We start from the raw sequence: 22,269 nt of genomic DNA, 5'->3' as shown, positions 1-22,269 counted from the left end.
CAAGCCAACCAAAAATGTAACACCTGTAAATAAATATGCACCCAACATAGGAGCACATCAATACATAAAGCAAATATTAACAAACATAAAGGGAGAAATTGATAGTAATACAATAAAAGTAGGTGACTTTAATACTCCACTTACATCAATGGACTGATAATCCAGACAAAAAAATCAATACAGAAACAATGACCTTAAATTATACATTAGAACAGATGGATTCACAGAGATATACAAAACATTTCATCCAAAAATAGAAGACTACAATCTTTTCAAAGGCACACAGAACTGCCAATTAAAAACTGTCACTTGCCATCTGCCTATACAAGGAACAGGTCACTAGTCATTGTAGTCGCTGACCTTCATACACCTTGAAAGGAGTTCAGGGTGGAGATCAGGAACGAGGCACCCTGTGCTCTGGGAAAAACTGGTAGACTAAGGCCTTCAGATAGATATTTTCAGGAGAAGATTTTATGAGCCCAATTTCTTGCATCCTCTTATATCTAGAAAAGTCTCATTAACAGACATCTGCTCCTTGTGAGTAGCAGCAACTTTCTGCCAAAATGTGTGCTTGACTACATATCCCCCTTCAGCAAAATCAAATATATACTGACCTCCCCCTTACCTCTTCAGAGCAGTTCCTCAGAGCAATCTGAGAGTCTGTCTCCCCGGTGATAGTCCCCATTATGCCCCAAATAAAACTTAACTAACAACTCTCATGTTATTCTTTTTTTTTTTTCAGGCAACAGAACATTCTCCAGATAGATCACAAACAGGATAGGCCCCCAAAAAAAGTCTCAGTGAATTTAAAGATGAAACCATAGCAAGCTTCTTTTCTGACCACAGCAGTATGAGACTAGAAATTAACTACAAGAGAGAAACTAGAAAAAACATAAAAACATGGAGTATAAACAATATGCTACCAAACAACCAATGGGTTATTGAAGAAATAAAAAAGAAAATCAGAAAATACCTTGAGACAAATGAAAATGGAAATACAACATTCCAACATCTATGGCAATACAGGCTTACCTCAGGAAACAAGAAAAATATCAAATAAACAATCTAGATTTACACAAAAAGAAAGTAAAAAAATAAGAACAAACAAAGCCCAAAGTCAGCAGATGGAAAGAAATAATAAAGATCGGAGCAGAAATAAATAAAATAGAGACCTTCCCCCCCAAAAAGAAAAGATCAATGAAACAAAGAACTGTTTTTTTAAAAGATAAACAGAATTGATAAACTTCTATCCTGACTCATCAAGAAAAAGAGAGAGAGAACCCAAATAAATAAAATCAGAAGTGAAAGAGGAAAACTCACAATCAAAACCACAGAAATACAAAGGATCATAAGAGATTACTACAAATAGTTATATACCAACAAACTGGACAACATAGAAAATGATTAAATTTCTAGACACATACCATCTTTAAGACTGAATCTGGAAGAAATGGAAAATCTGAACAGACCAATCACTAGTTATGAAACTGAATCAGTAAGAGAAAAAAACAAAAACAAAAATAAAAACTCCCAAAAAGCAGAAGTCCAAGAGCAGACAGCTTCACTGATGAATTCTACCAAACATTTTAGGAGTTAACACTTAACACTTCTCAAACGATTCCAAAAAGTTGAAGAGGAAGAAATACTTCCAAACTTATTCTAAAAGGCCAGCATCATTCTGATACTAAAACCAGAAAAGGACACCACAAAAAAAGAAAATTACAAGCCTATGTCACTGATAAACATGAATGGAAAAAATCCTCAATAAAATATTAGCAGAACAAATTCAACAATACATTAAAAGGATGATATACCATGATCAAGTGGGATTTATCCCAGAGATGCAAAGATGGTTCACTATCTACAAATTAATCAATTTGATACACCACATTAAAAAAAAAAAAAAAGAAAAAGAAAACCCATATGATAATCTCAACAGACACAGAAAAAGCTACTGACAAAATTCAACATCAATTTATCATATAATAAGCTGTCAACAATTGGGTACAGAGGAAACAGGAAACACACCCCAATATATTAAAGGTCATATATGACAAATCCACAGCACACATCATACTCAACAGTGAAAAGCTGAAAGAATTTTCTCTAAGTATAGGAAAAAAACAATGACACCCACCCTTGTCACTTGTATTCAATAAAGTATTGAAAATCCTAGCCACAGCAATCAGACAAGAAAAAATAAAAGGAATCCAAATTCAAAAGGAAGAAATGAAACTTTCACTGTTTGCAGATGACATGATCCTATATAGAGAAAATCCTAAAAACTCCAGCAAAAATCTGTTAAAACTAACAGATAAATTCAGATAAAGTTGTAGGATATAAAATTAATATACAGAAATTGGTTGCTTTTCTATACATTAATAACAAACTTAAGAAAAATAAACTAAGAAAATCACATTTATAATTCTATCAAAAAGAATGAAATACCTAGGAATAAATCTAAACAAGGAGGCAAGAATATGCAATAAATGGAGTTGGAAAAACTGGGCACTTACATGTAAAAGAATCACACTGGACCACTTTCTCATGCTACATACAAAAACAAACTCAAAATGGATTAAAGACTTAAGTGTAAGACCTGAAACCATAAAACTTTCAGAGGAAAAAGGCAATACGCTCTTTGACACTGGTCTTAGCAATATCTTTTTGGATCTGTCTCCTCAGGCAAGAGAAACAAAAGCAAAATTAAACAAATGGGACCTAATAAAAATAAAAAGCTTTGGACAGTGAAGGAAACCATCAAAAAAACAAAGGGGCAGCCTGATGAATTGGAGAAGATATTTGCAAATGACATATCCAAATAGGGTTTAATATCCAAACTATATAAAGAACTCATAGAACTCAATACCAAAAAAACAAACAATTCAATCAAAAAAATGGGCAGAGGACCTGAATAGACATTTTTTCAAACAAGTCATACAGATGGCCAACAGATACATGAAAAGATGCTCAACATCACTAATCACTAGGGAAATGCAAATCAAGACCACAATGAGATATCATCAAAATGACCAGAAATAACAAGTGTTGGTGAAGCTGTGGAGAAAAGGGAATCTCATGCACTGTCAATGGGACTGTAAATTGGTGCAGCTGCTATGAAAACAGTATGGACATTCCTTAAAAAATTAAAAACAGAACTACCAACAATTTCACTTCTGGGTATTTACTAGAGAAAATAAAAACACTAATTCAAACAGATATGTACTTCTACATTTGGCTATTTTACAATAGCCAAAATATAAGAGCAATCTAAGTGTACTTTGTGGGTGAATGGGTGAAGATGTGGTATATATACACAATGAAATATTCAGACATTAAAGATGAAATCTTGCTACTTGTGGCAATATGGATGGATTTAGAAGATTATTATGTTAAGTGAAATAAGTCAAACAGAGAAAGACAAATACTGTATGATCTCACTTATATGTGGAAACTAAAAAATAAAACAAATGAACAAACAAAACAAAAACAGACTCATAGATACAGAGGAAAAAGGGGTGGTTGCCAGAGGAGGGGGTGCCGGGGGGCTGGGCAAAATAGATGAAGGGAATTAAGAGGTACAAACTTCCAGTTATAAAATAAATAAGTCATGTGACATAATATACAGCATAAGGAATATGGTCAATAATACCATAATATCTTAGTATAGGGAACAGATGATTACTAGACTTAAAATGGTGATCATTTCATAATGTATTTAAATGCTGAACCAATATGTTGTACACCATAAACTAAAATAATACAGCATATCAATTATATTTCAATAAAAATAATAAAATTAAATAATTTTTTAAAAGTTTCTAAGATACATTAAAAAATCACCAGATTGAGGGAATTCAATTCTTTGGGTGCTAAAATGATGAGACAGGATTTTGAAATAGGATGCATCCCTCTGCCGTTCCAGAACCAATCCTATATTTCATGTACATCCCATGAGTTTCTCCCATTTGCTTAGTTGGAAATTTTCCTCCTTTTATAACATATCACTTAAAATGATTTTATTAAAAAGAGAATGGAAAAGGAATGAGATTCATTATGAACTAATCAGAGGAAGAAAAGCAGACTTACCATCTCTTCGATTTAGCCTTGCAAATCCAGGACCATGGCTGCTAGAGAGTTCAGATGAACTGCTAAAGGATGCCTGAGACAAGGCAGACACCAGAGGGTCATCACAATTATCTGCCAAAATGAAAAATTCCACATTCAGGTTAGTAACATGTTGACAGCTTTCTTGGATTCAATAGATAAAACAAATAAATAAGCAAAGAAAACAAAACAATAAACCTAGGATCTCTAACAATATGCCCACTGCTTCTGTTTAGTATTCTCCTGGAGGTCTAATAAGTTCAATAAGAGAAAAGGAATTTAAAGACAAGAGAATATGGAAATGGAGAAGGACAATGTCAAAGAAATTATAAAATGATATCTTGAGGTAGAAAAGGTTTACTTAAACAAAAATACCTAATCAGTATACCTAACTTACACAAATAAATGTACATTAGGAAAGAATTATAAATTTAATTACATTAAAATTCAGAACTTGGGGTCACCAAAAGACATGTGAAGAGAAACATCACAACATGGAGAAAGTACTCACAAACAGAATATAATTAGTATTGCAAGAAAACAAAGCAAAACAAAAAACAAACAGAAACAAAAATTCCCTTTAAATCAGAAAACACACAAGAAAAAAAATTATAAACAAGGTTAGACCGGAGAGTTCACAGCACAGAACCTCTATAAAATGATGCTCAAACCCAAAGTGTAAATTAGCACTACAATTAAATGCTATTTTATGAACAATAGACCAGAAAGATTTAATAAGTCTGACAACACCAAATGGTCCATACAATGTGGACCAAAAGAAGCTCCAACATGCTGCTAGTGGGAGTGTAAACATGAGCACCTACTTCAAAAAAAACAATTTGTCATTAGCTTGCATATTAAAACTTCTATACCCTATGTTCCAACAATTCCATTGATGTGTGTCCTCCTGGGCAGAACCTCCCTATTATGAGCTGCTGGTCTCAAGAAGCCTTGCCTTCTGGGTGTCACACAAATACTAGTATTTACTGTGTGCCATCAGAAAAAAGTTGGGAAGCACTGACCTAGAGCAACTCTTGTATTAGTGCACAGGGAGATGTATAACAATCTAGCACAATATAATAGCATACCATAATAGCAGAAACTGATGAACAATCCAAACATTTACTAATCAAAGAACAGATCAATAAATCATGACAATGAAATAACACAGCAGTAAAAAGAACTATACCAACACGCACCAAAAAACAAACAAACAAAAAAACGGTTGGATCTTAGAAACAAAAAATTTAATGAAACAAAAAATTTAATGGTCTTCAAGTTATAGAAGACCACAGAGTATATGTTGATAGTTTTGAGAATCTTAAAAATAAGCAAGGCTAAGTAATACTCTGTTTAGGGACATATGTGATTTAAAAAAAGTATTGCAAAAAAATAAAGAAGTGAAAAGCATAAAATTCAGGATAGTGCTTACTTCTGAGGGGAGGCAGTGTGTGTGCGTGTGCGTGTGTGTGACAGATGTGTATATTAGTGAGTGTGTAAGGATATATAGGAAAGTATATACCTGTCTTATCATCTATCCTATTATGTGCATCACATACCAAATAAAAAAATAAGGCCCAAAGGGTGAGGAAAAGTCTAAGAATAATCTCACATTGGCCACATCTATACATGCTCATTTTATTCAGCTGATTTTCCTCATTCTACACATCTTCAGAGTATTTGTCTTTCATTTTCTACCATTATTAAGTTGTTGCCATTTTTGCTCTAATCAGAAAATATTTCTATTTAGGATTTAACATATATCTGTAATGAAAAATCATGCAGGATTATCGCACCAATTTTTAAATTAACAATAAACAATTTAAGTGAAATAAATCTATGAATTATCTAGATTCAGCTGCAATTTTATAAAGTCTATTCTGCTTGATATAGTTTTTTAAAATAGACACTAGCAATTTTACTGCTTAAATATACAAACAACAATATTTTTCTGCAGTCCTGCTATTTGAAATATGCACTTTTCTTTAAAGTTAAAGGCTTTAGGTATAAGTGGTAAGTAAAAATTTACCAACTTAACATATGAAGGCCTTTCACAAGAATTTGCTAAAGACAGCATTTTATTTTTTAAGGTTGTTTCATTTTCATTTAAAGTCTACTTTATCTTTTCACACCTTCAATTCTTTAGCTAACTCCTAGGACAGACTTGATAACCGGCCCATAGTTCCTACATGTCTATTGATTGGCTTAAGTACTGACACTGCCAATCTAGCTGTAATTCAAGTGTTAAAGAGGGTAGAAATAAAAAGACATAACAATCCTTGGAGTGTTGAAGGAAATTTTGATCACATCCAATTACAAGCAACAACCAAAATGCTTTAGTACATTGTGGAAACTATGATGTGTATGTTTGCACACACAAATGAGTACATTATCTATGGGGGGGGTGCGTATGTGGGTGTGTGTTTACCACAAGCACAGTAATTTTTTAAGCATTATCAGTATTCAGGTATGAGTGTGACCCCAAAAGGCTGTTTAACTGCAATTCACAATCAACTATGCAGATTCAAATCAATGTTTCAGATGTAAAATGCCTCTCTATTGCAATCACTCTAGAGGGCATATATTTATTGCTCATTTGTTTTGCCACTATAAATTGAAAATCAATACTGTTCTATGTTTGGCTTCAAAGAATGGGATTAATACAAGAGAAAGGGTGCTAATTCCATCTATGGGGAGGAGGACATGTGACATGGGAAGTGGATCAGGGGTGGGCAGATGAGAGCTTCCGGTGTTCGGTAAAGTTCTAGTTGTTGGCCTGAGTAGCGGTTACATTGATATGTACATTTCCCCACAATCTGTGGAATGTTTACTTACCAATAAAATATTCTAAAGTTATTCTTATATAGTTAACACACACGTTCAGTGAGCACTCTCTAGTAAGAACTCACAACCATTTCACACATAGTTACCAATCTTGACCACGCCTGGGGCTGCCGCACTGCATGCTGGGACTCAGCTCCCACCCTCTGTCTCACTCTGACCCCGTTCAGGTGCAGCTGGTGAATTGCGCTGCCCCTACTCACAGCCCAAAGTGGAGAGGACCGGGTACAGCTTGGTTAACACTTAATAAAGAAGGGGCTTTGACTAGGCGAAAAAAAGCACTTTCTTGGGGGGGGGGGGCACAGGAGAGGCTGAAAGACTCCAGTCACTAGTGAAATTTTAAAAAACGGTATCAAAGGAGAAGGCTTGTACAATTCAAAATAGCAGCAGGCTATGTTTGGTTAATTTGTCTTTTTTTTTTTTTTTTATTAGAAGGAGAAATGACCATCACTCTTACTATTTATTGTATGCTTTTCCAGAATTATATTACTTTTCATACAACTGTTTTAACAGTCACATTAGAATTTCCACATTAAACTTGATATACAGTTGGAAATGTGAAACTATCATTTTGTCTTTTTTTGTAAAAAAAACTGTTCTATACATAGATTACATCTAGAGAGTTTTAAAGAATTCTATTAAAATAGACATAGTCCAAAGAAAAAAAAAAGACCTAATTTTAATTTCTGTTGAGACTTTCCTGAGCACGTGTACACATAAACACACACATACATACACACACACACACACACTCACACACACTCACACTACACACACACAAATCTACAGCTTTCAGGTCGATATCTCAGAGAAGTCATCATTTACTTCTCACAGTGAGGGAAGAACTTACCATTGTCATTAAAAAGACAATGATAAATTAGATCTCTGGCAAATTGTGTATTTGAAAAAACTCAATAGCCTCTTATAAACAAAGATGCAAGCTATATTAATATAGCTTGATCAAAAGTAACTTAATAGTATCTTACAAAGGGCTTTAAAGCATAAGAGCTGTTCAGTTTTTAATAAAAGTAATTTAGTTTTCTTAATCTCTGTAAAATATTATCTGTACTAAGATAATGGGTATATATTATTGGCTGCTTAAGTTCTCAGTGCTTGTATGTATTAAATCCTGACAAATACCTTATACTATTTGATACTATTAACTCCACTATACAATTGAGGAGAAGAGGGCACAATTGTTCAAAATTTACCCAAAGACACAAAGCTGCTGTTCTGAGCTGGCACATTGGTGAAACAAGTATTGGTAATTTAAAACATACTTAAGCAAAAAATAGGGCTGACTTTCAGTAGCATTCAGCTTAGTTGCAGCTGAGTAAAACAATCATCTCTGTTATTTGGAAGACCTGCCAAAATCAGTTGTATGCCAGCTAATTAATCATGTTCTCCGTGGGGATATTCATTGACGAAGGATAGGAAAGGACAGGATAGGGTAGGTAGGAAACATGCGTAAAATCTTCCAAAATTCCCATATACTAGCGGCAGGAGTGGGACCTTTACAGGGAGCGTTGGAAATGTTGGAATTTCAGTCTTTTCAGAAAACAGTTTACTATTTAGACCTAAAGCAAATATTCCATTGATAGATTCAGGATGAAGGAATGACTTTCCCTTCAAGAAATCCATTTCCTTGAATAAAATGATTTATTCTAATCTATTTTATTGAAATTGTCATTCAGTTGAAATTGGAAATCATGGACTAATTTAGGAAAGTGTAGAATTATCAAAAATACTGCTGACACACATCAAAGATACTGTGTAGAAGGCAAGAGTTTATCGAAAAAGTGAAAAACAATATTGTTCTCTAACCACAAGCCAAATATGAGTTAGTTCTAGAGATTATTCAGGTCCAGTGTCAGGATTCCAGGAGGAGTCCCATCTCCCTGCCCCGGCATGACACAGGATCCAGTCCCTGATGCCCCACTCCTGCCCGACAAGAGACTGAATACACAAGCGGACAATGGCCACACTAGATACAAAAATAGAACTCTCATCCACAACCTGCAGCAACCAGCCCAGGAACCAACCTACCATCCTCAGTAGCTTCCTCAGGAAGCCAAATAATAACCCCCGTAGTAAATGGCCCCAAACGGCCAGGACTTGATAACTATCTTACAGCTTCCTACCTAGGACTGGATAAATCTCTACTAAATACAGAGGAAGTCAAATGTACACTCATAATCAATTACATAGGATGGCCTGCTTCTGGTTAGCCTGCCTACAGCTTTCTCCTGCCAACAGCCTCCACTCAGGGCATGCCTGAAGCCTTCTGTTTTGTTTTTTCACAATAAAGCTTTCCCGTGCCTGCCTTTGAGTCTGTGCCAAACACAAGCCATGGTGACTGACCCCTTGCTATAGCAAACAAAAAGTATGCGCTTCAGACATAGAAAACAAACTTATGCTTACTGGAGGGGGGGAGGGGAGGAGGGGTAAATTGGGAGTTTGTGATTTGAAGATACAAACTACTATATACAAAACAGATAAACAACAAGGTCCTACTCTACAGCACAGGGAACTACACTCAATATCTTGTAATAGCCTATAATGAAAAAGAATAGGAAAAGGAATATATATACTGCAACTTTAAAAATAAATAAATTTTAAAATTTAAAACAAGTCTGTGCCTCTTCTCATTTGGGTGGTCTTCACTGATTTCTATGCCAGTGAGCTCTTCCCAGCTCTGCAGGCTCATCCTCACAGCTGAAACCACCCCCAAGCATTCACTCAGCACATCAAAGAAAAGCCATTGAAGCCCACCCTAAGAGCCTGTCGAAGAACAAGTTTGAAAAGTACGTTTGAAAAGTAGCATCAACCTCCTGATTTAAAAAAAAATAGATGGACCAGCCCTAAGATGTCACTTCCATAGAACATGCACCTTCAGTAATTCATCCTGGCTACTTAGTAGAATCATATGGAAGAGATTTAAAACCTGCCCATGACTGTGCTCCATTCCAGGTCACCTTGACTTCCTTTGTCTGGGGTGCAGTTTAGCCAGGACCATGCTAATTTGGAAACCACTAAAATAGACTTGTAAATTAACTTCTATCCAATGGAGAGTTTTGTTCCTTTCGCCAAACTCGTTATGCTTTTCATACTGTTTCATGAGGCTATTTAAAGATGGAAGAAATGGTTATGGCATCACACCCCATCTCTTTCTCCCTATGCAGCTATGTCAACTGACAGTGTGTGGAGGCAGCTACCGCACAGTGACATTCTGGTGAGAAAAAAGAAAAAGAATAAATTTTAGGGAATAGTGGTGATACAACTGGGCTTCAATAAAATGTAATTTTTCATAAGAGTAGGTGATAAAATACGGGTCTATCCTGATTTTCTGTCTCATCATTACCCAAAATAACATTTCAGCTCAATTAACTACCACTGAGTATAGATCACTGCTGAAGTCTTCAGGTTCTTGGAGTAGTGATTTGACTTTGACGTGAAAATTAACATTTACTGAGGATACTAGTTTTAGAAATAAGACAAACATGAGCTTTTTAACTTTGTCAATCATTGGCTTAAATCTAGAAAGTAACATATTGCTGCAATTTAAAACAAGTAAATATTTATCAGTATTTTTTCTAGAGCTGAGTCAAAGACAAGGATGATTTTCTAGTTGTCAGGAATTTATTTTGGCAGCAGCCTACAAGCTTCTATGCATTTTCTCCTACATAAGCCATGGTGAATTACATACACACACACACACACACACACACACACAAATATGTCGTAGTTAATACTCTGTGACGTTAACAGGATAAGCTTTCACTTGGAGGTAAATGCTGGCTTACATGCCCCAAGTTATAGCCTTGGTTTGAATAGCTTTCCCAATTATTCTTCACAATTAATGGATTAATGGGAAGGCAGTTAACTTTTAATGACAGGACAGCCAGAGGCTGATTGCTTTTAGAGGTTTAATAGCAACCATTTAAAGTCCAGATATTAAGACAAGGAGACCTACAAATCCACCAAACAAAACCAACCAAAGGTGAAGGGGTGGAAGAAATAATTAAAAAGTAAAGAGGGTATCAGTGTTCCAGGAATCTGCACACAACACGGATAAAATGGTCACATGAGACATCACGATAAGTAGATTTAAGACTTGTAACCATATCTCAAATTTGTTCCTTTTATGACCAACCTAAATTTCAGAACTGACTTTTGACTGAAAAAGGACTTGAAGAGAGAAACTTTAAATAAGCATAAAACTCAAAATCATTCAAATAATAGATTATAGAATGTAAGATGTTTAAAACAGTGATAAAAGGGTCCTCTCACAAACTTAGGACTTTTGTGGAGTGGAGGTGGGGGGAGGTTTAGAACATTAATAGGCATGTAACCTGGATAACATATGCTTCAAATTAATAAAGATGAAGCCCAGTCCAAAGAAAATTCTTATGTAAGGTTAAAAGCTGATAGGTACAAAAAAAGAAAATTAATGCAAATAAAAATGATGTTTACCAAGCATGCGGTCTATGCTGTTGACAATCTAAACACATAACATACAGTCAAGCAAGCAAAAGGATGGAAGATGTAGAAAGTATTACAGTTAAATGAATCCAAGGCAGTTTTGTCTACAGTTGCTTATACACGGATTCTGGGATGTATACAGTATGAGCTCATGCATAGAAGTTTATGTGAACCCTCCTCCATTTATTGCAAACAACATAGATTAACTTGTCTATAAATCTATGATAGAACAGCTAGTCAAACAGTAATGAAGGCTTGTCTTTAAAAGACAATAGGTTTAAATGTATAGTATAAAGAATTTTTCTTCTGTTTTTTTTCTTCCTTTTTAATAGGTTCGTGTAAAAACTCTTATTTTTCACAGCCCAGGAATCGAGGCAGAGGATGTGAATGGCTGCTGTATTCGTTTGCTGTTGCTGCTATAACAAACTGCGACAAACTAAGTGTCTTAAAGCAACACAAACGTATGGTCTTACGTTTCTGGAGGTCAGAAGCCCAAAATTAGTTTCACTGGACTAAAATCAAGGTGTCAGCTGTGTGAAATTCCTTCTGGAAGTTCTAAAGGAGAATCTGTTTCCTTCCCTTCTCCAGCTTGTAGAGGCCGGCTGCATTATGCATGGCCCTCTGATCTCTGCTTCCATCATCCTATCTGCTTACTGACACTCCTGCCACCCTCTTTCACTTATTCTTGTGATGACATTGGGCCTACCTGGATAATGCAGCATATTTTCCCCATCTCAAAAACCTTAATCTAATGACATCTGCAATGTCCCCTTGCTAGTCCCTTTGTAAGGTAAAATATTCAGATTTCTAGTGATACACGAAGGGGGCAGCGCACAGCCATTCAAGGAATGATGCAGCAATTAACATCAAAATGGTGGAAGATTCAACCCCCAGTAGGCCTTGAGGCTCAAGATGGTGGGAGATTTGACTTCTAGTAGACCTTGAGCTTCATTATGTGCCTATTGTAATATATTACCATGGTGAATAATAACATGCTCACAGGTGCCATGACAGCCTAGCCACAAAAGGTCAAAGAGTGGGAAATGGCCAACTTCCTGGGAATCCCAGCCCCTTCCCCAGGCTAGTTAGACTGGTCCTTCCACTTAATAGCATATGAAGCTACCAAGCCCATAAAAACTGGCAACAAGGCGCCTCGTGGCCACCTCTCTCTCTCTCCTCTTCAGAGATGGCCCACACTCTGTCTATGGAGTGTGTACCTACTTTTACTCTAATCTGAGCACCCAATCCTCACACCTCATGGCCCTTCCTCTTACCTTTTGAAACAGCCTATGCTCTATGCAGTATGTATCTCTCTAAATAAATACGCCTTTACTCAAACTGTGGCTCGCTCTTGAATTCTTTCCTGCGCAAAGCCAAGGACCCCACACTTGGTAGGGCATGTCCCAGGGGCTCAACTGAGGCCTAGGACATGGCCCTCCTCATGCCCCACATCCATTTTTCCTGCATCACTAGGACTGGGACTTAGGCACCCCTGCGAGGTCATTACTCTACCTCCCACAGTCACCAAACTGTAGGTGTAGAATCAAAAAATGACTTTATTTTCAGATTTAAAACATTGCCAGAGATTGTTAAAAAGTAGTTTTGAGTCTGATGTAGTGACAGATAAATACTGCTTTAATGATGAGACCTCCTATTGTGAGTAAAGCCATTAGAGTTCACAATGGAATCGACCTGTGTGATTATAATTTGAGATAGACAAGACTGCATCATTCCCAACATCACTTGGAAGATGATCCCAATCCTCTCCTCAATGCACAAAGGTGAAACATGTTCTTCCCTTCATTTTGAGCACCTGCTTCTCCAAGTCTCAGCTGCGGCTCCCCATTCTCTATGATACCCTTCCTGAAGGCCACCACCCCTCCCATCACTCAGGAAGGTGCCTCCTTAACCTGAACAGGCTTCTATTATGGCACCTCTCAGGTGACCTGGGTCTCCATTTGCTGGGATGAAGGTGTCCAGGGGGTCAGCATCGTAAGTTACCTGTTACCTCGCCCAGAAGCCAAGATACAACATAGCATAGTGATGATCAGTGTAGCTTCAGAGCCATCCCCTAGGGCTTAGGTCCTACCTCTGCCAACTGCTGACTGATCTCAGGCACTTTGTTAAAACTGCATTCCCCCATCTCTAAATGAGGATAATGACAGTACTAAGGTAAGCAGGGCTTTCTGAGAATTAAATGAGTCAGCATATAAAGGGCACTAGTACCTGGTATATAGTAAGTACTATGTGAGTGTCTGTTATTCCACCTGAAGTAATTATTATTATAAACTCAAAAATTTCAAGAGTTGGAACTGACTAAAATTTAGCTGCATATCTCTTATAAAAATCTTATTATAAGACTTAACCCTTGAGAAGGAGAAAGAGTGGGCAGCACTTAACATGCCTAGTCACACTGATATTTTCTCTCTAAAAAAGTGGCACAGAATTATTAACCTAAAAAGGAAGTTAAATGTTCTTGGGATGCATTGTTTTTCTATTAAGGAAGAACTTAAAATGTTCTGAAAGCCGTATTTTTCTTTATATCTTTTAACTTTTAGAGTTGTTTCATTTACTCCAGAAAAATAGAATTTAAGACTGCACATAGTGCAGAAATTGAGCAGCCATGATTCATAAGGAAAGCGGAAAGGACTCAGAGAACACGGGCATCTCTTCATTTAGACACCTCTGATGATGTAGCTAGAATGTTCGAGGCATTCATGCTGTGCCTGGCAACATCACACGTGCGTGAAGCCACAGCAACGGTGACCTCCTAAGTATGTGCTATTTCCATTAACTGATAATTTCAACCTGAAATTGCCATGTTTTAGACTTTGATTCCTGGAGGGAAAATTGGGTAAGCCTCAATTCAATTCCTTTTCTAGTCATATTAGGTGATATTTTGGTATTTCTGAACAAATATTCCATTTTATTACCAGATTATTTTGAGAGTTGTTATTGGTATCTCAAAATATCACACTTAAAGATGAAGGTTCAAGTCCTGTGATAAGAAAATCTTCTGCAGATAAATGCATTTTAATGGGTGAATCCATAGAGCTATTTTAATAAATAGTTATTTTAACTAAGGGGCAAGGGGTTGCAGGTGGAGGGGGAACCAAGTTAACGAAACAGAATAAGCTTCTCTGAGTAATAACATGAAGTTAGGTGGAGGATATTTCCATTTCATTGGCTGAGATTATTGTGTTTGATTTCATAACTGAGCAAGGGACAAGCCTGGCTGGCCTCTGGGGTTGACCTGCACTGTTTTTGACAGCTTAGTTAAAAGCTGGCTGAGCAGGTGGGAGTTAGCTCAACGGGGGAACAGGCTGATACCAGTTCTGAGCTGTGGAACCTTCCTATTTCCAACAAGGCCACACTCCCACCAAGAACCACCACAGTTTCAAGGACACTTAGATGTTTCCAGCCCCTGCTCTCCTTGAACGTAGGTAGCATCACGGCCCCATAGCCAGGTGTGTGAGCCTCTCAGCAGGCCCGGGGATTCTAGCCCCTTGTTGTAGAACCTTGTACAACCCTCCCCCACCTCGAGTGCAGGCAAAACCTGCAAATGTGATGGCATATCACTCCTGGGATCGTGTTACATTACAGAGCAAAAAGGATTTGGGGATGTAATTAATTAAATAAGATCCCTAATTTACTCAACTTTTAGTTACTCAAAAGTGAGATTATCCTGGGTGGTCATGACCTGATCAAGGAATCCCTTCAAAAAAGTCTTAAAGGTTAAAGACACAAAGAAGTCAGAGAGGACATGAAGTATGAGAAAAATCTTTCCCACTTGTAGGAGCAAACTGCCATGTGTTTTGTACCACAGAGTGGTCTCTAGGAGCTGAGAACTACTCCAGACTGACAGCAAGAACAGAATTGAGGGCCTTGGCTGCAAAGTAGCTCTGCTAATAAACATGAGAGTTTGGAGAGGACTCCAAGACTTAGAAGAGACCACAAGATGCACCCTTGATGTTTCTAGGTCCTTCGTCTCTTTTTAAAATTACTGTAACCCTGCCAACATCCTGATAACAGTCCTCTGTAACTAAACCAAATCCTGGTAACTCATTTACTTTCTGCTCTTTTAATGTATATGATGAGTATACATACTTTGTAAATTGTTAATATTACCTTAGATATGTGTACTTTCTTGAATTAGATAAATTATTTAAAAATAGAAAATACATGTTTCAATTTTTGCATAATCCATGATTTGCTTTTGGCCTCCAAACACAATTTTTGAAAAAATCTTTGAATATTTGTCATTTGACTTTAGTACTTAAAATAATTAGCTTAAAATAATACTTAGCGCTTTTAATATGATGATGATATTACAAGTGGCCATGGTATGTCATGTTGCTTTCCAAGACAGCCACACTTAAAAACTGATTATTCCCATAATAAAAGATAAAACTCAATAGTCTCATTCAAAAATTTTCTCTTTTTTACGGTAACTTTTTGTATACTTCTACTCTCACTTCTCTGGATTAGAAAGAATGAAGTATAGTGTTTACTTTGTTTTCTTGTATATAAGTTATCATTTTCCTGTTAGTTCCTACAAAATGCTATTGAGTTGACGAAGTATTAGTGACCTGTTCACACCATCACCACTCCAATATAAAAGACATCCTCTCCTTGACCCATCATTCAGGTACTTCCCTGACATATGTCACAGCATCTAACCTACTGCAAAATGACTTACAGGTAGCAACTGAGGCATTAATAGGATGACCTGATGCAAGCCAATGTACCAGTGATATTTTAACTGGAGCCCTCTAGAGAAAAATGCTAATAACAATAATAGTTACCAGTATTGCATGCTACGTCTTGGTCACGTTAAATCCTTACAACAACCTTGTGAGGAAGATATTATCTCCGTTTTCTAGATGGGGAATTGAAGGTCAGAGAATTTAAATTTCTTGCTGAAGACTTCGGGCTTTTTTTTCCTCTTCAACATCTTTACTTTTAATGACTATATTATGCTACCAGCACAACTCTCCTACTTTATTGCCTGAATTTTTAAAGGGTTATTTGAGCAAGTACATTGAGTACATTATCCTAAGTGGACCTGATGTGGGCTAGGCAAAGTTCTCTATATAACAGACAACAATGGAACATATTCTCTGTTGTGAGCCTTCTTTAAATGCATCTATGATATTACAGATATCGCCTTCAAAATGCTGGCTAATTTAATTTTTTGAAGATAAAACACTGTAAAAAAAGAAAAGAAAAGAAAAGAAAAGAAATAATAATCTCTAACAGGTTCTAGATAACACTGAGTCACAATCAGGAAAGATGAATCCGTACAGTGCGAATTTCACTTGAACATCATTTCTGCCCTACACACTCCTCCCCAATCCATAATCAATGTTAAAAGCCCACCATGCACACTCCTTTGCTTGATAAGAGAGCTGAGGGTCTGCATCTCAGAAGATATCCTCACTGATGGGAGTGTGGTCCTGGAGACGGTTTACAAGCCAGTTGGCCAATATCCCTGCATACAACTGGGCCCTTGAAGAGCAAATGGCTACAGCCACCTATTACTTCCACAATGTGGTCACTCCACTTACTGGTTTTCTGCCTTAATTTCAGATTCTAATGAATGTCTCCACTTGGTTCAACCCTAGAACTGAGGCTCTGGCTCGTTCCCAGCACTGCCTCTCCGCCTACATGTGAATGGGGTAACCTAAATTATCTAAGCACCGTCCATAAACCCTGGAGCACCCATTCTAAATTCATTTTCAACTCTACTCACCCCCATCCCAGCAACCCTTCATATGAATGCTCCAGGACTATAACATTTTGATGATTATGTTTTGGTTAAACTCGACTATTACATTTTGATTAAACTAGCAGTTCTATTCAGGTTCACTGCTCTGTGCTACTGCTGAGGCTGTCAGCTGAGAATGGCCTCTACACAAAGAGCCATCATCTGACCTCCCTGGGCTCAAGTGTCCTCCTTGTCCTCCTGGTACCACATCTAAGACTCTTGCATAGTAATTAAAATAATATATTGAAACTCTTTGTTCACACGTTTCTTGTCCCTGTCTAAATTCTCAGCCTGACAGTTTAGTTGAAAGGCTCCATCTTTCTGACTGTGACAGTAAAACGAAAGGCAAGGGGTGGATGCAGAGACACTGAAGAAGGAAGACCCAGTAATTTGTGACCACTTGAATAGATGGCTGAAGGTAGCAGAGAAATCCAAGTGTCTTGTAGGGTCTCTGACCATGGGTTGTCAGGAAAAAATAACACATTTGATACAAAGAAGAGGGGGCAGAAGAGCCAGACATGATCTCTGGCTTCTAGGTTAGTATCTGATTTATCAGATCTTGTGGTATGAGTAATATTTTTCAAAGAAATATTTAAAACATTTTTACATGTTGCAAATGCCAAATAAAATCAGAAAGAGCGAGTTATTTGGAATCTTTGGATGAAGGGATCTGAAAACAGTATGTTGGATGATCACATACAACCATTAGCAGAGTGGAAACCTATCTACCTATCTATCTATCTGTCTATCTATCAATCATAACTTTCTGGGCTTCTTTTTGTTTAGTAAATGTTGACTAATTTAAGTGACAACAATCCATTATTTCATAGTCTGAGAATATATATTTAAATTAACTTGGAAGAAGTTTAAGTGATAGACTGGAATCAAGATTCTGTAAAATCACTGACTCATTCCTCAGCACTAAGGATTTAATTTCCATTGTAAAATAACTCATAATACGCACATATGGAGCTCATAATATGCACATATGGAAGTCCCTTTTATTTTTTAAAGCTGCAACATAATAAATTAAATATATTACTGTGGTTGAGTAAAAAATAAATATAAATAATCATCTTTTATTGCAATTCATTCAATACCTCAAGTTCTTTGCAATGTAGAGCACTAATATGGGTAGGGCGCATTCCTACCTAATAGAATTTTGAATACATGTTTGCTGGTTTTAAGCAAAATTCAAATTAAATAGTAATGGGTTACAAATGCTTAAATGTAAGTGGCCAAGAGAGTTAGCTAAATGATTATCATCAATTAAAACAGCTTGTTAAAGACCAGTTGCTGATTTTGTTGTTCTTGAAATTCTGATGTTCAAAATACTAAAATACTTTTTAAAATAGAGCTTTTCTTCTTATTTTTCATAAATCCTCTGAGTTTACTTCTAAGTTAGTGAAGGTTATTTCTTTACTGCTTTGTTGAGTAAAAATCTTCAGGGTTTTTCTTCATAGCTAGGTATGTCCAGGAGTATATTTTAAAAATGTAACAGTTGCCACTGGAGAGCAACTGTAAGCCTCAAATGTTTCCTGCCACAGATTTTTAAATCTCACAAGACTGTATAACCTTGCAAAACACACTGGAGAATTAAAGCTCTCTGGAGGGGCAATTACCTTGGCTCTTCTCAATGCCTGGGGTATCAAAGATGGCCAGTAATTCAACAGCATTCACATATGGCTTCTGAATCCTTAATATAGCAAAAGAAATGGACTTGATGAGGCATTTCCAAAAATGGTACAATTAGTACCACTGCAGTGAACTGTACCATTTCTCTCTATTCCATGTAGAGAGCAGAGTCTATACTCTTTATATACCCGTTTTCTAGCACGTGCTTCAACATGGAAGGCACTTAACTAAACGTTTCTTTAATTAAATTAAACATAACTTAAAGTGCATGTTGTAAAATTTTAATCGAACTTTGCTTTTCCAATTTATCTATGCCCTCTTTTTACACATCAAGTGATAGAAACTTCAACCCATACTTTATTTGTCCTGAAGCATTTAAACAACTCAACTACAAAATCAACCCAACTACAGGAATTCAACCTTTTGTCATAAGGAGAGAGTATTGAATCTCTACTTTCTAAGCCATCTGGGTGGGGTGGGTAGACATTTGAGTGGGAGACAGGAAAACATCATAGTTATCAGTGATGAGGAAGAAGAATGTTCTATGAAAACTTCCATTCAGAATCTACTCTTGTTCTTTCCAAAAATAAGAGATGTCATTAAAATGCAACAACATGTGATGCCAAAAAGTACTCTGAGCCTTATTTCAAAAAGATTTTACTCAATATATCACCATGGCACAGAACTTCATAAAATATTGCATCATACATATTACACACAATCTCAAAAAAATTCAAACATGATCCTTTGTAAAGAGGGTGGGTAAGAGAATAAAAAAAAAAAAGAAACGATAGAAATGAATTAAAATTCCTTATTCAGAAGGAAAGCAGCTACATACAAAAAGCACGTTACACTTTTTGGCATATAAATATAGTTATAATAAAACAAAAGTAAAGCCACCAACTGGAATTGACCATTCCTTGCCCTCATATTTCTCTAGGTTCAATCAGTCCTGGTGTTCTGTCAGTCTTACATGTTTACATGGAGCAAGTCTGTTGTCAGTGTCACTGTCTTGGTTATTCTGGGGCTCTTATTACTTCTTACAGGAATTAAATCACCAGCTAAATATCTGATTCTGTTTCCAAGATAGACTCCATTCCCTTCCCCTCATCATTCCATCCTTAACTTTACAAAATGCAAATCTAATCAGTGTCCCCCACACGTGTGCACGTAACACTTCTAACATTAAGATGACCCTCTAGGGAATAATTAGGTCTTTGCTTTACATATAAGACTCATAACCTAGGATGCTTTGTGATTATTTCTTTAGCTTTATCTGCTGCCACTCCTCACTTTTGGCCAGTCCTTCTGGATTACTCGTGGTGCATTCAAATGCTCCAAACTCTGAGGCTCATTCGAACTGAAATACGCTTCCCTCGACTTACCTTTCCTGGCTCTTCTATTTGTCCAAGAAAGAGCTTTCTTCCTTTGATGCTCTGATGCTCTGCCTATAATCAGCCCAAATGCCTTGTATTTCTCTCTCTCATCATGCCCATCACACTGCTGTGCTTTTCTGCAGAACTAGAAAGTGGTGATGCTGAGCTTTGAGCTCAGTGTGGGCTGATTAAGAGTTAGCCAAGACAGCAACTGAGCACACTGTCTGTAGTAAAACTGGCCACCCTGTAAGCACCCTGAACAATACTGTACATTTCCTTGTAAGAAAATCAAAATCTTAGCCATAAAACATGATCTCAAAAGCTTCAAGTATCTAGGAGTCAAAACTTCCATTCTCCACTGTTAGCAAGAAGTTACTGACTCTGACCATTATAACATTTCAAAACCACCGATGCTGAAGTACCACAAGTAGGTAGCAGAGGCTTACTAAATGCAGAGGCTTACTAAATATCTGTTGAGTGAATAAATGAATAAAATGAGCAAAGTAATGTGAAACCCCAAGAAGCCTCAAATTACAAGGGTAAGGAAGACTTTAATAGACCCAACCCAGTGAAAAGTAATTGCTTGTCTGAAGCTAAATATGTCTAGGCAATGCAAACATTATTTCACTAAGAATTTTCATAATATTCTTAGCTACTCTTTCTTTCTTTCTTAAATTTAAGTCTCTAAATCATCAGTGCCAACTGAAAAACAACCAGAGCCCCAAAGAATGCAATTACAGGGTTCATTTAATATGGAACATATCCACCCAGTGTAATTCATGGGGATAAATTCCCAGACCACCAACTCACAGTCAATGAAAAATACAATAACTCATCTTACAACTCTAGTAATATTACTGGTCATATATTGATTTTTAAAGGAAATGAGAGGAAACACATTGGTTACCAAATAAATAAGAATGGAATTACACCAGGAATCTAGATTGTAGCGTGTACCATAGTTTTTCTTTCATTTGAGTTACTTTAAGGCATGTCTTTCTGTCTTCCCCATATGGTTTTCGGGCCTCTGAATGGCAGGGATTTATGATTTTTACCCCACTACTCTGACTAGAACAAGAAACTCACATGTAGCTGTTTTAAAGGCTGAACAGATGGACAGATAATTTCCTTACCTAGTCCACTCACCCTCCAAAATCTGGGAACTCTAGAGTAACTCTGATTTGTTTTTCTGTGCATCACACTGGAAGCTCACTTAAAAAATAAGAAAATAAGCAGAATCCCTGAAATGGCAACCGGTAGACAGATAAGGACTAACTCTGTTTACATCTTTGCACTTAGAAGGATGTATGGCTTAAGAGATGCTTGCTGAACATAAAGAATAAAAGCTGATCATAACTTTCAGTTCAAATCACTCTGCTAAAAATGCTAAACATTCAGTTCTGGGCATCAATTGTATATTTTAATTTGAAAAAATATGGCTCATTCTAGAAGATGCAATAAATTTCAATTCTCAGATGGTATTTCAACCTGGTATTTTGCCTAGCAGATGAAATTTGTAATTAAATACATTTATTTTCAACAATAGCCAATTAGTTCCAAGCAAAGAGCCATAGAACTATGAAGAAATACTTTGTGAAAGAGTGCTTAAGTGCAGAGTCACAGAAGTTCACCCCAAAAGTGGACTGTACAAACTAAGAATAAATTCATTTAGAGCCAATTAATTAATGTCCAATGAAATCATTTTCCCTTAATATTTTTTACCCATGTGATTGGGAAGCTGGAGAACTAGAAAACATTCAATATTGGTATGTCAAGAACTAGAAAGCTCATCAATATTGTTATATCAAAGATAATATAAAATCTATCTCATTGCTTTGTTCAACAGAGCAAATTTTTAAAGGGGCAGTGTACTGCTTGTGCAGAGTAAGGAGGAAATTGTAAAGAGCCTCAGGCATAGATATAAAGAGAGCTGGACTAGATGAATAGGGGTCAACAGTCAGAGAAAGAGTGAGACACAAAGTGCCCTGAATGTCTGATATTTTTCTTTTTCAGAAGGAAACTGGGATTAATGAACACCATTCAAACACACATCAGATATTT

General features: G+C 36.5%; 1 protein-coding gene across 1 annotated transcript in view; it reads right to left on the bottom strand.

Annotated features, from left to right (window-relative positions):
* Positions 1 to 22,269, bottom strand: part of CNTNAP4 (contactin associated protein family member 4) — a 222,478-nt gene that overhangs the window by 187,075 nt on the left and 13,134 nt on the right. Inside the window, exon 2 of the mRNA XM_006193465.3 lies at positions 4,090 to 4,200. Coding sequence (XP_006193527.1) covers positions 4,090 to 4,200 — 111 coding nt within the window. The remainder of the gene's footprint in view (positions 1 to 4,089; positions 4,201 to 22,269) is intronic.

The sequence above is a fragment of the Camelus ferus genome, chromosome 9 (assembly GCF_009834535.1).
Source record: "Camelus ferus isolate YT-003-E chromosome 9, BCGSAC_Cfer_1.0, whole genome shotgun sequence".
Classification (NCBI taxonomy): Eukaryota; Metazoa; Chordata; class Mammalia; order Artiodactyla; family Camelidae; genus Camelus; species Camelus ferus.
Note: the sequence above shows the minus strand (reverse complement) of the source record. Positions and strands in the feature narration are given on the sequence as shown.